Source organism: Oncorhynchus mykiss, chromosome 11 (assembly GCF_013265735.2).
Source record: "Oncorhynchus mykiss isolate Arlee chromosome 11, USDA_OmykA_1.1, whole genome shotgun sequence".
Classification (NCBI taxonomy): Eukaryota; Metazoa; Chordata; class Actinopteri; order Salmoniformes; family Salmonidae; genus Oncorhynchus; species Oncorhynchus mykiss.
The window spans coordinates 27,935,419-27,948,346 of record NC_048575.1 but is presented as its reverse complement, the minus strand read 5'-3'; the positions used below and the strand labels follow the sequence as shown (position 1 = coordinate 27,948,346).

General features: G+C 44.3%; 1 protein-coding gene across 23 annotated transcripts in view; it reads right to left on the bottom strand.

The window, feature by feature from the left end:
* Positions 1-12,928, bottom strand: part of svila (supervillin a) — a 144,006-nt gene that overhangs the window by 62,685 nt on the left and 68,393 nt on the right. For 5 of the 23 annotated variants that reach the window (XM_036935262.1, XM_036935269.1, XM_036935265.1 and 2 more), the window contains exons 1-2: positions 10,925-11,355; positions 3,423-3,486 (exon numbers count right to left, since the gene is read on the bottom strand). In XM_036935262.1, the coding sequence (XP_036791157.1) occupies positions 3,423-3,486; positions 10,925-10,988 (128 nt within the window). In that variant the 5' untranslated portion in view covers positions 10,989-11,355. Of the gene's footprint in view, positions 1-3,422; positions 3,487-10,924; positions 11,471-12,928 lie in introns of those variants that run through there. The other 18 variants (XM_036935271.1, XM_036935272.1, XM_036935283.1 and 15 more) reach the window with 7 other exon arrangements.

The following is a 12,928-nucleotide window of genomic DNA, read 5'->3' as shown; positions in this document are numbered from 1 at the left end:
CATCTGCACCACAAACCAGTTCTGGTATGAAATATACCACTAGAGCAGGGGTGTCAAAGTCAAATGGACGGAGGGCCAAATAAAAAAATCAGCTACAAGACGAGGGCCGGACTGTTCGAATGTTCATTGAAAAATTTTTAAATGACACATATAGTCTAGTGAACCTAATTGAACCTACTGAAAACCTAACAAATATATTACAATATGATCAGATAAATAAAGCAATATTTTCTTATGGCTCTGTCAGTAATCTTTAATTTTCAGACACAAAAGACAAATTTCCTTTATATAAATATCCCCATAACATGAACATTAAATGAAAGAAACCGGTATTCAAGGCACCATCAGTAGACTATATTTTCTATTTTAGCAAAAGTGGGCTAAATTTACTTCAAAGAAAAAACAATAATAGCAATTTTCTATCATCCACTCAACTGAAATATTTTTAAAATATAATTGGATTGAAATACAAAAAAATAAAGTGCAAAAATCTATTAATCAAAAACAACACTGTTTAAGGAGAAGTAACATGCAGTGAAAACAAATATTAAATTTTAACTTTTAAACTTGAACTGAGTAAAAACTCTAAATATGTGATTGCACAGTAATGTTCACTTGTTTGAGGTTGAGGGTGATACTTGGTGGTGTCCCATCTTTTCCACAAGTTCATCAATGTTCGGGGTAAGGCTCTGAGCTGAAGAAATCCTCAGAATTGAGTGGAGGTGTTCAGCAGTAAGTCGACTTCTGTGTGATGTTTTGTTCAGGTTCATCAAAGAAAACAGTTGTTCACACAGGTATGTGCTGCCAAACATAGACAACGTTTGAGCAGCCTGGATGCGCAGCTGGGGCATTGTGCCGGGGAGGAAACGGGCGAACTCCGCAGCACCCACTGCCGCATATTTTGCCCTCAGTGCATCATTGCATTGGAGGTCAATCAACTCCATTTGGAGGTTTGGTGGTGAGCTTTCCACGTCAACAGCAAATGGGTTACCGAGCAGTTCCAACCTGCTTTTTTGTGCTTCAAAGTCAGCAAATCGGCGTCGAAAGTCAGCGGCAAGCATACCTATTTTATCAGCCAACTGTGTGCTCGGGAACGCACTGGTAGAGAGCTTCTCTTTCATGGTCTGGCAGCTGGGAAAGTGGCTCAAATTTTCTTTCCGCATCTGCGTCTCCCACAGAGTCAGTTTGGTTTTAAATGCCTTCACTGTACTGTACATATCAGAGATGACACGATCCCGACCCTGCAGCTGCAAGTTTATTGCATTCAGATGACTCGTAATGTCACACAGAAAAGCCATTTCACACAGAAACATTTCGTCTCGGAGTTGTGTTGTGTCTTTCCCTTTGCTGTCCAAGAACAGACAAATCTCCTCACGAAGCTCGAAACATCTTTGAAGCACCTTTCCCTGGCTTAGCCATCGCACCTCTGTGTGATAAGGCAAATCACCATGCTCCGTTTCTAACTCCGTCAGAAATGCCTTGAACTGGCGGTGATTCAAACCTTTGGCTCTGATAAAGTTAACTGTGCGCGTGATGATGCTCATTACATGCTCCATTTTCAAGGCTTTACCGCACAACGCTTCCTGGTGTATGATACAATGATAAGCTGTCAGCTCACCTGTCGCGTTTTCCTCTTGCATCTTTTCCCGTATCTTCGCCACCAGTCCGCTCCTGTGTCCACACATCGCAGGTGCTCCGTCGGTTGTCAAACCCACGAGTTTTTCCCAAGGCAGCTCCATCTCATTTACACATCTTGACACCTCTTCATACAAATCATGCCCCGTAGTTGTGCCATGCATAGGACGTAAAGCCAAAAACTCCTCTGTCACGCTTAGGTTGGAGTCCACTCCGCGGATGAAAATTGACAACTGGGCAATGTCAGAAATGTCGGTGCTCTCATCCACAGCCAAGGAATATGCAATAAAATATTTTCCCTTTTTCACAAGCTGCTCTTTTAGATTGATGGACAACTGGTCTACTCTCTCGGCAATGGTGTTTCTGCTCAGACTCACATTTAAAAAGAGTTGCCTTTTTTCTGGGCAAACTTCGTCACAAACTTTAATCATGCAGTTTTTGATGAAATCCCCCTCCGTAAATGGCCGGGCTGATTTAGCGATCTCTTCTGCCAAAATAAAACTGGCCTTGACAGTTGCGTCCGCGTGTGTGTCCGCGTGTTTCGTTTCATAATGTCGTCTCAGATTATACTCTTTCAGTACCGCCACACTTTCTCCACACAGAAGACACACAGGTTTTCCAGCTACCTTCGTGAACATATACTCCGACTCCCACCTTGTTTGAAACCCCCGGTTCTCAGTATCCACCTTCCGTTTTGCCATTTTTGATGGGTATCTGAAAGTTAATTTTACTGTGATGCTGACGACTGCTGTGCCAATAAATATTGAAATGAAGCAGCCTACTGCTCGGTGCGTCACCTTTGCATTGTGGGAAATGTAGTATTGGTGCGTGTAAAAGATCTGCGGGCTGCCGGCTTGCTGCGGGCCGGTTCTAATAATAAATCAAGATCATCCCAGGGGCCGTAAAAAACCTTCTTGCGGGCCGGATGTGGCCCGCGGGCCTTGACTCTGACATATGTGCACTAGAGTATCTGAGGGAAGGGGCCGTTGGGATCTAGCTTATTACAGGGCTAAGAACACACGACACACCCATTCTTAAGTAATCAATAATTGGAGTAAATTATGACAAATACCTTATTTGGGGGTAGCCTACAATTGATCATTCCTTAACTATGAATTCAGATGGACAACTAAACCACCCTCTTATACATAGAATGAGTAGACTTATAGAACAGTAAACGTACTGTACTCTTACTGTAAACATATAGAACTATAAACATATACTGTACTCATACTGTAAACATATACTGTACTCATACTGTAAACATTTGGAACTATAAACACTGTACTCACTGTAAACATACTGTACTCATACTGTAAATATATAGAACTATAAACATACTGTACTCATACTGTAAACATATAGAACTATAAACATACTGTACTCATACTGTAAACGTATACTGTACTCATACTGTAAACATATAGAACTATAAACATACTGTAAACGTATAGAACTATAAACATATACTGTACTCATACTGTAAACGTATAGAACCGGATGGATGCTGGGATGCATGTATGCAGAGCTGTGGAGTCATGAATGTTGGAGGGTGGAGTACTTGACACCAAGCCAAAACGTTGACACAACGCAATCACACTAATGCTGCAGTGGCGTTCACACTAGTGACCTTATCCTTCACTTTCTCACTTCGTTTGGACACTGTCCCAACAGGCCTGCTGCTGCAGTGTCTCACACACACACGACTAATAGAAGTGCAATGGTACCATACACAGAACAGATACAGTACACAAATACTGATGTCCTCTGTGAAAAAAACAACTTACCCGAGAGCCGTCTTCTGTAGAAGTCTTGCGTTTCCAAGTTTGATGGGGCTCTCACTCCCAAGTCCTACAGAAGGAGAGAAAACACAATTTAGACTACTAGACCATGCCAAGAGTTCATCAGTTGCGTGAGAGAAGAGTTGACCGGCAATTTTGAACGACCAAACTAATTGCACAGTTTTTAAATGAACAAAAACACAGTGGAAGGCAGTGTACGAGAGGCTCTTAAAAAGGTCATCCAACAACATCTGAGGACGACTCGGCATGAAGCACATTAATCAAAGTCGACTTTCCGCACCACTGGGGATATAAATGAATAGTGAATAAATTGGAAAACAAAAGCCTTTATTGAATCATGTTGAACAATAAAATATGTGCAACCTTAAGGTTGTAACAGTGAGAACAATGGAACGGAATGTGTCTCAAATGACCCTCTATAGTGCACTACTTGGTGGCATTTGGAGGGAAGAATGGTGTTTATTTGAAGAAACCAGGTGACAGTTCAGACAGTGGTCTCACAGGACACACACACACACACACTACACTGTAAATTGCACTATGGCTCCATCTAAAGTGGCTTGTAGCTATGGAGGTCACAGCTCAAGGCAATAGAGGATTGATTGCATTTCATTGAGATGGATGGACGCTTTAAAGTCTGATCACACGTCAAGGTTGTCTGTGTGCATGTAGTGTGTGTGTCTGCGCAAGTGTGGCAGTGCCAGTGAGGCCTACCAATTCTACCCAGTTAGAAGCCTCTCTCGGAGAGGCAGAATACAGAGGAGCTATATAAGCAACTCTAAAAAATGTAAAACATGGTGACTAACCCTCACACACAGGTGACCGATGAGCCTTTTCTAACTTGCCATCACAACACATTATGCTCCGCTACCAGCGACGCGAAGACCGTTGTCAAACTCTGCCCTACTAAAAACACGCAACCCTCAAGAGTTCCTATGACAGCAGCAGCCTTGAATATGTCCAACACAATCTTGGGTATAGAAAAACTAAAAAACAGTGGAAACTGTTTCATGTCAATGTTGCGGTAGCACGGCCATCAAGACCGGTCTTGAATTTTCTTTGACATAAAACAGGTAGCTATTGTGAAGTAAACGGCACACCATCCTCAGGGGGGAAAAAACAACCCTTATTACAGCAAAGTAAAAGCCTAATACAAAAGTGGGTGCTGGATGTTACCGTGCCCTTCTAAAGAATGCTCAATGCTTTGTAGAGTTCTCGACCTCAGTGTGGTTGGTTATAGAGCAGTGGGGTCCCTGTTCACTCGGTTCAACGCTGTGGAAAGTCGCCGATAGAAAACGCCACGAATAGACCTGACATGGTTCATTAACATGTCAGAGAGACATGTTTGTTCTACTTAACATATCTCGATCTGAGCGTTCCCACAACACTGTGCCCTGGGTCATATTCACTGGGTGAATCTGGAGGTGAAAGAAGCGCACGCGTTTAGACGAGGTGCTGGCTAGCGGAGTAGAACACATTAACAAGAAGGGAAAAAAAGGAGAGCCTCGCACTCATGTAGTGCAGACTAAATAATTGAATAACCAACGTTTTGACAGACAAGCGGTCTTCATCGGGGTTTATCAACGTAATTAGGTTATTCAATTATTGCATCTGAGCTCCTCGAGTGTGCGGGTCTCCTTTTCTTCTTCATATTCACTGGGTACCAAATGGAAGAACACCGACAAACACTACCTGTACAATAAGAAATACTCGTTTTGTTTCCGTTTCACAAGGTTTTGCTTTATTGTGCCCTAATGAATATGGACCCTACTGACCGCGGACTAGGGCTGGACTGACTGACTCACTCACTCTGTGGGACAGAGAGAGAACACATGTGTTTCCACTTTGCCTGCCTGTCCCCACCCCTAACCCCCCGAAACCACCCGCCATTCCAGATCTGTTAGTCCATATTAAGGATATTTGGATGATGTTTAAAATCCCCCTGCTTTGGGAAAACATCATTTGAGAAGGGAGGAGAAAGAAGAGTCCCTACGCCTAGATGTGTTTTGGTACGAGACTAGTATTATTTCAGCTGGGGAGTATCCGGTAAACACCCTCCTTATATCGTAGCCTACAGGTCATTTTACCAGCTGATAAAGTGACAGGGATAGAGTGATATCAGAGAAGGAAAACAACAATGTATGTAGGTACATCTCCACTAATCTTGTCTCTCAATGTAGACAAGATAATTAAAATGGACTAATATAGATATTTGTCCTTACTGCCTACCACAGTTAGCCTGGTTTTCTGGTGTTCGTGCTGAACAGCCAACTCCTGCGGCCATTGACAAAGTTTGATAACGACCATAGGAATGGGCAAAACGGCACAAACAGATCGGGGATTAGCCTTTATAACCCAGTATCCCTGTAGTGCAAAACAACACGTAGCTGTTGAGGACTGAGTGCTAAAGGTGCTGGATGAGTCAACACGTCAAGCCCTACAGGGGGGTGGGAATGGAGAACCATCAGATCAGAAGCAGCCCTACGCAATATAGCAGGGGAACCCTTACTGAAAGAAAGGCGGGTGCTTCCTGCGTTACACGTTCACACGCAGGCATAAAACCACGACAACGATCACAGATGTTCCAAACCCTTTGGTGTTAAAATAACGTGAAAAACATTCTTCACACCGTCACACATGTAGACTGAGCTATTAAAGATTCATGTGTCAAACACAAGGCCCGCGGGCTGAATCCATGACACATTTCTATCCGTCCCGCACAACGATTTGGGTTCGTCAAGTCATTCTTGGCCCGCTTCCATACCGCCCACGGTGCACTGCACTACAAGTCACAGTAAGCACGGCCAACATTGCCACACACACCCCTCCTCCCAGACCCATCCAGTGCGCTGTATCATGTCATCACTAACGGCATCTTCTACCGGGACCGAAAGTACAGTGCCTTGCGAAAGTATTCGGCCCCCTTGAACTTTGCGACCTTTTGCCACATTTCAGGCTTCAAACATAAAGATATAAAACTGTATTTTTTTGTGAAGAATCAACAACAAGTGGGACACAATCATGAAGTGGAACGACATTTATTGGATATTTCAAACTTTAACAAAACAAAAACTGAAAAATTGGGCGTGCAAAATTATTCAGCCCCCTTAAGTTAATACTTTGTAGCGCCACCTTTTGCTGCGATTACAGCTGTAAGTCGCTTGGGGTATGTCTCTATCAGTTTTGCACATCGAGAGACTGACATTTTTTCCCATTCCTCCTTGCAAAACAGCTCGAGCTCAGTGAGGTTGGATGGAGAGCATTTGTGAACAGCAGTTTTCAGTTCTTTCCACAGATTCTCGATTGGATTCAGGTCTGGACTTTGACTTGGCCATTCTAACACCTGGATATGTTTATTTTTGAACCATTCCATTGTAGATTTTGCTTTATGTTTTGGATCATTGTCTTGTTGGAAGACAAATCTCCGTCCCAGTCTCAGGTCTTTTGCAGACTCCATCAGGTTTTCTTCCAGAATGGTCCTGTATTTGGCTCCATCCATCTTCCCATCAATTTTAACCATCTTCCCTATCCCTGCTGAAGAAAAGCAGGCCCAAACCATGATGCTGCCACCACCATGTTTGACATTGGGGATGGTGTGTTCAGCTGTGTTGCTTTTACGCCAAACATAACGTTTTGCATTGTTGCCAAAAAGTTCAATTTTGGTTTCATCTGACCAGAGCACCTTCTTCCACATGTTTGGTGTGTCTCCCAGGTGGCTTGTGGCAAACTTTAAACAACACTTTTTATGGATATCTTTAAGAAATGGCTTTCTTCTTGCCACTCTTCCATAAAGGCCAGATTTGTGCAATATACGACTGATTGTTGTCCTATGGACAGAGTCTCCCACCTCAGCTGTAGATCTCTGCAGTTCATCCAGAGTGATCATGGGCCTCTTGGCTGCATCTCTGATCAGTCTTCTCCTTGTATGAGCTGAAAGTTTAGAGGGACGGCCAGGTCTTGGTAGATTTGCAGTGGTCTGATACTCCTTCCATTTCAATATTATCGCTTGCACAGTGCTCCTTGGGATGTTTAAAGCTTGGGAAATCTTTTTGTATCCAAATCCAGCTTTAAACTTCTTCACAAAAGTATCTCGGACCTGCCTGGTGTGTTCCTTGTTCTTCATGATGCTCTCTGCGCTTTTAACGGACCTCTGAGACTATCACAGTGCAGGTGCATTTATACGGAGACTTGATTACACACAGGTGGATTGTATTTATCATCATTAGTAATTTAGGTCAACATTGGATCATTCAGAGATCCTCACTGAACTTCTGGAGAGAGTTTGCTGCACTGAAAGTAAAGGGGCTGAATAATTTTGCACGCCCAATTTTTCAGTTTTTGATTTGTTAAAAAAGTTTGAAATATCCAATAAATGTCGTTCCACTTCATGATTGTGTCCCACTTGTTGTTGATTCTTCACAAAAAAATACAGTTTTATATCTTTATGTTTGAAGCCTGAAATGTGGCAAAAGGTCGCAAAGTTCAAGGGGGCCGAATACTTTCGCAAGGCACTGTATAAACGTGTTGTAAGCGAAACGTCCATGCAAAGTTTGGGTTCCAATGGGTCATTGCTTTAACCTACAGAAAATGTAATCTTGGTTGTCAATAAGTTAGAAGACAAAGGATTCATGCATGGGTATAAATTACTACTAAAGGACAATAGGACACACAAGCGAGTATAAATGAGTCAACAGCGGAGTAAAGTCATCTACTTTATGAAGTTACAGCCTGATGCGTTTGTGTCGGGAATTCAACATCAATTGCATTGCTTTCGTGTTACCAGGTAAATTGACAGAGCATTTATAGCAACGAACTGGGGAATAGTCACAGGGGATGAATGAGCCAATAGGAAGCTGGGGATGATTAGGTGGCCATGACGGGTATGAGAACCAGATTAGGAATGTAGTCAGGACGCGGGGGTTAACACCCCTACTCTTACGATAAATGCCATGGGATCTTTAGTGACCACAGAGAGTCAGGAAACCCGTTTAACATCCCATCTGAAAGACAGCACCCTACACAGGGCAATGTCCCTAATCACTGACCTTAGGCATTGGGATACATTCTTTTTAATAGAGGAAAGAGTGCCTCCTACTGGCCCTACAACACAGCTTCCAGCAGCATCTGGTCTCCCATCCAGAGCTGGTTAGCTTCAGAGGCAAGTCAGCAGCGGGATGCAGGGTGGTATGCTACTTTCATGTGTCCCATATACAGCGCACAGCAGAGGGATAGTGTTCAGGCACATGCCACACAGTCCTAGCTAGGCTACTAAAATGTTGCAGTCTGGCTTCAGTTTCTTAAGCTTGACAATAACTAACTAAAAAAACAAAACCTGCAAAAATAATTTAAAATAAAACATATAGGCCTATTACAGCAACATTAGAGCAGTAACCTGGGCTGACTACTCAACTAGGCCTAAGACATTTTGAGGGCACCATACAACAATGCTGCAGCCAACCACACTGGTGATCCATGCAATGCAAAGACAAAAAGGTTACACTGTAGCTACGTTTTTGTTATTTACAGTTATTAAAACACTTTTTGATTAGGGTGGACAAATGATTTATCTTGTTTTAAGATGTTAAAATGCTATATAGAGCATCCTATGTACATGAGCGGACATTATAAAAAGGCAATCTTTGGGCCAGTTGTATATAAGTGTTTTGTAAAAACAAACGTAGGCAATGTAGGGCCCACAAATATGTGGTATTTTTTCCAATATGGCCAGCGTGCCGATTTGATACCCCTGTCGTGAAAGTGAAACATTTGGATCAAGTGATGTCATTCATCAATGAAGGGGTCTAATCCTGGATGTTCTAGCAGTGGTCAACCACATGGGGCTGATCAATTAAGTGATAAACACACTGCATGTCGCTATGAGGGCGAAATGACCGTTTACTGTTCTGAGTAAGTTCTTTCTCCTTGTCATTTACAGACTTAATACTACAGGTTCTATACACAAAGTACTAACACTTGAGAGGGCAATAAAACCACATGGGGCTGATCAATTAAGTGTGTGCAGAAATGACCATTCAAGAGCATATGTCCCTGTTTAGAGGGGATTACCCTGAGCAGAGCAGCCCCGAACTAGAGAGAGCCCAAAAAGAAATGTCACTAAAACGACAACGGGATCACTTACATCACAACTCTTACTACCCCCATCTTCTACCACACACACACATACTGACCTCCCCCAGCATCAGAGATAAAGGGAAGGGTTTAGTTTAGATTTATAAATACTAGGAGGGGTAGCTAAATCAGGTGAGACTGAGCCAATCAAAGCCTTAAACCCCTTAGCCTACGGTAGATCCTAATACTGTATGCCAATTATAGACAATCAATCAAGACAATGAATGGCTAACCAAGCCTAGTCTCATTTCATTAGCAAGACCATTGCACTTGTATTATTATTTTTTAAATTGAACCTTTATTTGCCATGGTGGACTCGTTAGCGGTGCGCTAGTAGTCAAATGCTGAACAAATGACTGATGGCTAAGTATTGGTCTGGACACTGCTGTGTGTCAAATGTATGCTAATACACACATCAACCCCCCAACCCACCAGACCCCAGTTGTGTCCCAAATGCACCCTATTCCCTAGTGCACTACTTTTGACCATAGGCCAAAAGTGCACTATGCAGGGAATGGGTTGCCATTTGGGACACGGAGTCGCCTACTGGGTTGTAATGGCTGGGAACCAATGGTGTTGGGGCACCAGGAACACCTGTTGTGAATTCTCAGCCAGTTAACCAAGCAGAACCACCACTCAACACCCAGTTCCACTCTCTGGACGCATTACGGAGAGCGGGAATTGTGTACAATTGTGAGAATGAGAAACATAGGCCACAGGCCACACACACGCACTCAGAGTTCTTGTCACACAGTCTGACGAACACACTCAGGCATGTGCAACTAACTACACACAGGAAAACATAATATCTCTGACATAACTGTCCAAATAAACTGGAGACAGAAAGTAGAGCCCAGAAATAACTCTCCCTCCTCCTGCAGTCAGAGAGAGTCCCTTATCGACTGTTACGTCCTTGGAGGCTACAGCTGCAGACAGCGCAAGGACAACTGGAAACGGGGCCAGTTAAGAGACCATTTTGCCTCACTTTCCTCAGGCTACAGCCCCAGCCCCATCCTCAGTCCCAGACCCAAAGCCCCATCCTCAGTCCCAGACCCAAAGCCCACCTCCTCAGTCCCAGACCCAAAGCCCACCTCCTCAGTCCCAGACCCAAAGCCCACCTCCTCAGTCCCAGACCCAAAGCCCACCTCCTCAGTCCCAGACCCAAAGCCCACCTCCTCAGTCCCAGACCCAAAGCCCCTCTCCTCAGTCCCAGACCCAAAGCCCCTCTCCTCAGTCCCAGACCCAAAGCCCACCTCCTCAGTCCCAGACCCAAAGCCCACCTCCTCAGTCCCAGACCCAAAGCACCCCTCCTCAGTCCCAGACCCAAAGCCCCATCCTCAGCACTAGCTCCATCTTACCTTGTCTGCAGAACTTGACATGGCTCAGGTAGTTTGAGATCCACGGGTTTGCGTTCCGATACATTCTTGCAAAACCAGGTAGGTACAGAGGACCGATAGAAGAGAGGGATAGAGAAAGAGAGCTGGAAAGAGAGAAGTGCTGAAGTCCGACCCGCAGGCAGGCAACTGACTGCAAGGTGATGCAGAGAAACAAAAAACGCAGTCAGTCGGTGCCCCGGGACGAGCTGCCCTCAGCACAGAGAGAGAGAGAGGCGCAGAAGGAGAAGGGAGTGAGTCAGGTAGTGTTAGAGAAAGGGCAGGGAGAGAAAGAGTAGAGTGGGGGAGCTGATCCCCGATCAGCAGTAGTAGCGTGTGGTTGGGGCTGCAGTGCAGCGTTGGTTCTCTCTGTGCAGTTAGAGTGGAGCAGAGTCTCTTGACAGCTCCCCTCTAGTCTCCTTCAGCAGTAACGCTAATAGCAAACTGGCTAACGGCTAATACTAAACAGACATCCTCCAGTGCAGCCTAACTCAAGCTGCTCAGTGCCTGCTAATCTGATTACAGGCAAGAAATTAGCTAGGCCCCATGGCTCACAGATTGGACCCGAGAGGCTGGGTGTCCCTCTATCTCCTGCAGACAGACTCAGAAAGGTATATACACTGTAGAGTGGAAGTACTGAGAATGTGCTGCTGTGTTCTCTTGGCCCAGTGACAAGGCAGCAGTGGGACGCTACAGAGCAAGGGGAGGGTGAGAGAGAGAGAGAGAGAGAGAGAGATGAGAAGACAAAATTACAGTCTCAGCTAGATGATAAATTCCACTCATCTCTCAGTGGTGACAAAACGAAGGAGCAGAGAGAGAGAGAGTGAGCAAAGGAAAGGGAGACAGAGGGATGGAGAGGCTAAGAGAGAGACGGAAGGTGAGAGGCAGAGAGAATGTGAAATAGGCGATTATGGAGCGCCAGTCATGGGATTGTCCATCTGACTAACCGTATCATTATGGTAAAAACAATGGCCGTCCATCCCTAGAGAATCCAAAAGAGCAGTAGTGTGTGATCACAGAAAGTGAATGAGATAGTGTAGTCAGAGGGATAGGGAGGATTCAAGTTCAGACCTGCAGATTTACACTAAGGGTACACACACACAGGGAGACAGACAATTACTTTGATTCCTCAATAAATGTCACCAACCCAACACTGCAGTAGCAGTGTCCAAACACATCCTACTTGAACCCAGGTGTGACGTCAGATCAGTTTATTAGAGGTGGCAGGTTTGGACTCTTCTCTCTCCCTCCGTGGTGAGCTCATCTGGTCTGGGCACACCAACACACTCACAGCTAAGTAACACGGCAGGTGAGACAGCTATACGTTTGTCTGTAGTCTACTATACACTAATAACAGCATTAACCGTAGTAAGAGATTCCATCTGACCAACCTCAGAGACCCAACGTGGGAATTAATTTTTTAGATAATTATCAGTTATATTCCAATATGTAGATTGAAATACAAAGCATTGAAACCAATTAGTTGTGGAAATACTTAAGAGACATGTTTCTCTACACCCAATACAACAACAAGCATTTTCTTGAACGGGTGAAACATTTTAACTCTCTACTGTCCCTAGAGGCAGCAAGACGCCCTGCAAGCTCAGCCATAGGACAACCATAACCACCGCAGACCCATACTCACTCTTAACATTCATCCCCATATAGATAGAGGAGGAGGACTGGACTCTGTCACTGGAGGAATGCAGTGTTGAGTCTGGAGAGAAGCCTGGGAAGAAGCCGACATTGTACTCATGCCTCTCCTGCTGGGTCCAGACCTGGGTTCTAATGTTATGGTTTACTTTCCAAAACTTTTAGCGTTTGATTGAGACTGTCTGGAGTGCCAGATGGGGCAGGGATTGCACTTTAGGGACTATACCATTGGTCCCATTCCATCAGGTAATCGCAATCAAGCACAGTGGAATAAATTCAAATAAAAAAATAATACTTTTTGAACACAGGTGTGGTTGGGTCACCACAGAGGGGCTT